The sequence below is a fragment of the Pyrus communis genome, chromosome 12 (genome assembly GCF_041283825.1).
Source record: "Pyrus communis isolate YQ-2024b chromosome 12, ASM4128382v1, whole genome shotgun sequence".
Classification (NCBI taxonomy): Eukaryota; Viridiplantae; Streptophyta; class Magnoliopsida; order Rosales; family Rosaceae; genus Pyrus; species Pyrus communis.
In genome coordinates this window covers 19,373,670-19,378,052 of record NC_142576.1, presented here as the reverse complement: position 1 = coordinate 19,378,052, position 4,383 = coordinate 19,373,670, and the positions used below count along the sequence as shown (strand labels likewise).

General features: G+C 34.0%; 1 protein-coding gene across 1 annotated transcript; it reads left to right on the top strand.

Moving 5' to 3' along the window:
* Window positions 1-1,039: 1,039 nt before the first annotated feature.
* LOC137744489 (protein TEEBE-like) lies at window positions 1,040-3,574 on the top strand. The gene is made up of 3 exons (XM_088681036.1): window positions 1,040-1,152; window positions 1,850-2,347; window positions 2,876-3,574. Exons 1-3 carry the CDS (start codon window positions 1,074-1,076, stop codon window positions 3,397-3,399), a joined length of 1,101 nt encoding a protein of 366 aa, XP_088537162.1. The 5' UTR covers window positions 1,040-1,073; the 3' UTR covers window positions 3,400-3,574.
* Window positions 3,575-4,383: the final 809 nt, after the last annotated feature.

Below are 4,383 nucleotides of genomic sequence, written 5' to 3'. Positions count from 1 at the left end.
GATTATAGGTTTGCCAAAAGTTCCACCGTCTCAATTTTCCTTTTCAATTTTATAAACGACATTTCTTTATAAATTGTAAAGAGAAGTGACACCGAGTTAGGTTATTTAATGAGCTAATTATTAGGAGCATTTTTAATTCCGTTCTTTAATTTTTTTAGTTAAAATTTAGCTAAAAAGACTATAAAGTTACTTTAAGAGCTTCACAAAAAAAATTACTTCAATCATATTCTCTAGTTTAATAGGTCATAATGGTCAATAGAAATAAAAAAATTTATTTAGAATATTGGTAATTATGCTGGGAGCTTCTTTTTCATTCTCTAGATTTAGGAGCTCCTTGGAGAATTCTTATCTTGGAAGGTGGACAAGGAGTTTGATTGGAGGCTGATTTTTCTAAATCATCTCTAAAATTTAGCTAGGAGCTCTTTTAGGGAGCTCATTGAAGATACTCTAACTAGATATCAAACTTAGCACAAATAAAATACGTCCTATTTTTATGTGAGTTAAAAGATTGTCACTAAACCACAGTATTAGTTGGATTTTGAATGGAAAACATTTTTTTCATGTTCTCAAGGAGTAAATCACGGCAAACCATAAAAGTTCATGTGGTATTTGACCCAAGAAATAGAAAAATTAAAAGGTCATGTGGCCTCTAATCCTACACACATGCACATTAAGAACCCTGTTGGAGAATGAGGAGAAATTTTGTTTATCAAAAGTACAATTTTCATGGTGTATTATTTCACATATTATAGAAATAGTAAAAAAAATAAAAAATATGTATTATTTCTTGAGTACATTAATTTAAAAACTCACTAAATAATATTAATAAAAATAATAATTTAAGTAAAATAATGACATTACGTGACCGTGTTTAGATACTTCAAGAATCAGATACAAGTAAACACATATCGCGGCTTATTTGGTGCCCCTTTTCAAAATGGGACGGACTACTTGCTTGCTTATCTTCTATGCATTCCATGAAATTAAATAGAGGCACTTGCATTTTCAATTTCCCACTTACTTTCTTTTTATTTATAAGGGTCATTCTAGTTCATTCTTCCACGCAAAACATTATGGCGCCTTTGTCTCTCTTGCTTTGCTTTCTGACCTTCTCTCTCTGCACTGGTTATACTTCTGCAGTACCTCTTGATGGTATACATTTCGTTTTTCGGTTATCTTTTGTACAATATATATGTCTTTTTATTTTCTAATATTTAATTATGGATCATAGTATGTGCTCTTACCAGTTCAATAATTTTTTTGGATTCAAATTCCCTTAATGCTATTGTTAAAGTTTCCCTTGACAAAGTGTGTTTACAGTTTCTAGAGTAACTTCACCAATCACCAGTATGTTTAGTAACTTTGAGTCTTTACTTTATTGAAGAAAGTCCTGAGTTCATATCCAATTAAGTGGATTAATTTATAAAGAATTATTTATATTGTTAAATTGAACTAGTAGTTCATGTAGTGGTTTTTTTTTTTTTTTGGTTAAACGTTAGATTTTGTTAGATTAGCTGCTAACGGGATTTGAACTTACGCCGTCATACAAGGGCTCAACACCTTTGTCAACCGAATTGATTTTCTATCCATTTAATGTAAACATCTTTTCATTTGAAAAATTAATATGAGAAGAAATTTTATTTCATTTCAAAGATTACGGGAGTGCTGCTAACGAAATGAAATAACAAAGAATGAAAATGCAGCAAGAAAAAAAAAACTAGAGTACGAAAGCGAGAATCTGAGTAAACTAGAGAGTGTATTAGTGCAAGCTTTTAGCATATAAATGGTTACAAGAAACTTCTTGTTACAGTTTGAGACATACATAACAATTGCATCTCTGTGTTTTCAGTTGACCTCCCAAATGGGCACTTTGAGCATGGACCAAAGCCTTCAAATTTGAAGAAAACAGTGATCATTGGCAAGTACTCACTCCCAAAGTGGGAGATCAGCGGCTTGGTGGAGTACATCAAAGGTGGACCCCAACCAGGCGGTTTCTTCTTCAACGTGCCACGTGGTGTCCATGCAGTGAGGCTTGGCAACGAGGCCTCCATTTCTCAGAACGTGACTGTTATCCCAGGTTCAGTCTACTCGCTCACTTTTGGGGCTACTAGGACTTGTGCCCAGGATGAGGTTTTAACAATCTCAGTTCCTGGTCAGTCTGCTGACCTCCCCCTTCAAACTCTGTACAGTAGCAATGGTGGTGACACTTATGCTTGGGCGTTCAAGGCTACGTCCAAGGTCGTTAAGGTCACATTTCACAACCCTGGGATTCAGGAGGACCCCACTTGTGGGCCTTTATTGGATGCCGTTGCAATCAAGGAGATGCTTCCTCTTAAGTATACAAGGGGTAGGATTTCTTATATATAACCTTTGGTTTTAGTTTCAGTAGCTTGACTTTTAGACGTTGGTTTCTCACATGCAAATGGAACTTTGTATTTTGTGCTTTCTTCTTTAAAATGAAAGAGATATATTAAAGATGATATATAATAAGAGTACGTATCACGTGGTATTTGCATGCATCGCCAAATTTTTACTATTTTATAATTCCACTTTAACAAGATTATACATACACTAATCCTATCACGTGTTATGGGAAAGTCGACTCCTAAGTTTTTTTTTTTTTTTTTTTTTTCTTTTTTATTTTTTGGTTATCCTCCATTTTTCATCAACTATTGTATTTTATTAATCGCCACTCACCGCCTATGCGGCATGTGACGTGATAACATATTGTTTCTTTGACTACTAGTTATAAACCAATATAAAACTATCATAGCAGTTGAGATTTATTATAGTATATATGTTATTGTAAAGCATTAATCCATTAGAAAATGTTATTTCCCTACAATGTTGTATATAAAATTTTCTATATATGCAGGTAATCTAGTGAAAAATGGTGGGTTTGAAATAGGCCCTCATGTGTTTAAAGAATTCTCAACCGGAATCCTCCTCCCTGCCAAGGTAATGGACAAGTACTCACCACTGCCTGGATGGATCATTGAATCCCTGAAGCCTGTGAAATACATAGACAAGAAACATTTCTCAGTTCCTAAGGGACTTGCAGCCATTGAATTGGTTGCAGGGAGAGAAAGTGCAATTGCTCAAATTATTAGAACCGTCCCAAACAAATTCTACAACCTTATCTTCACCATCGGAGACGCAAAGAACGGTTGCCACGGATCGATGATGGTCGAAGCCTTTGCTGGCAAGGAAACCCTAAAAGTTCCTTTTGTGTCTGAAGGAAAAGGTGGCTTCAAAACTGCAATTCTCAAGTTCCAAGCAACTTCAATGAGAACAAGATTAACATTTTACAGTGCCTACTATCACACAAAGCTTCATGACTATGGTCATTTGTGTGGCCCTGTCTTGGACAATGTCATTGTTTTTCCAGTCACTAGCTAGTCTTTAATTAATAACTAGCTTTTCTGTATGTTCTTTTTTATTGTTAGAGAAAATCTTGAAAGACGAGTGTGTGTTTTGTTTAATTATGTATAAATTTGGCTCTTTATTATATGTTTCTCCAATATATTTTATGAGTCATATGTTGGGTGTACTAATCCAAAGGAAAAATTTTATACATCACATTGGATCTTAAACTTTCTTCAAGATATGCAATTTGAATATTTATTTTTACTTTTAATACAATGATATATTTACACTAAGGGGTTAGAGGATGTTGGCTAAGCCACATAATGGACCCGTCATAATAATTTGGTTATGAACTTGTCATTCACGGAAGTCGAACTTAAGACATCCCACTTGCAAATGAGGATAAATATTACTAAACTGTAGTGCTAAGAGCAAGGAGTGTGAATCATATATATACACGTTTCTTTTTTCTTCTTCAGATGTGTGATGTGAAATTAACTAACACACAAATTAAACCCTATTAATTAAGATAGCTGTAGTATATGAAAGTATGGATCGTTCTAGGCCAGGGATTAACTAGGGATGCTAATCTACACAAATGTAACTCAAAAATACAAAACTAGACTTAGAAACACTCAATTAGACACTAAAAACTCAAAACACAAAATTGGACAGATTTGAACACATTTCTAACTAGTCTAACACACTTAATTAAAGAGGGGGGGGGGGATTGATTTGGACGAAATTAAACTAAAAACAAACAGATTTAAAGACTCTAAACAATTTGGACGAAATTGGGTGTTTAAATGGGTGAATGGCTAGCTAGAGGGTTCATCTCCACACATGACACATATGCATACAAATCAATTTCTAGTTATTATTCCTATAAACCATGAATGACAATACCCCAAATTAACCGTGAACTGCACAAATTAACTCTTAGATTTTCCTAATTTCATTGAATTGATTGGATAACGCATCAGCAACCAAATTATTCTTCAATAGTTCCCTACATGA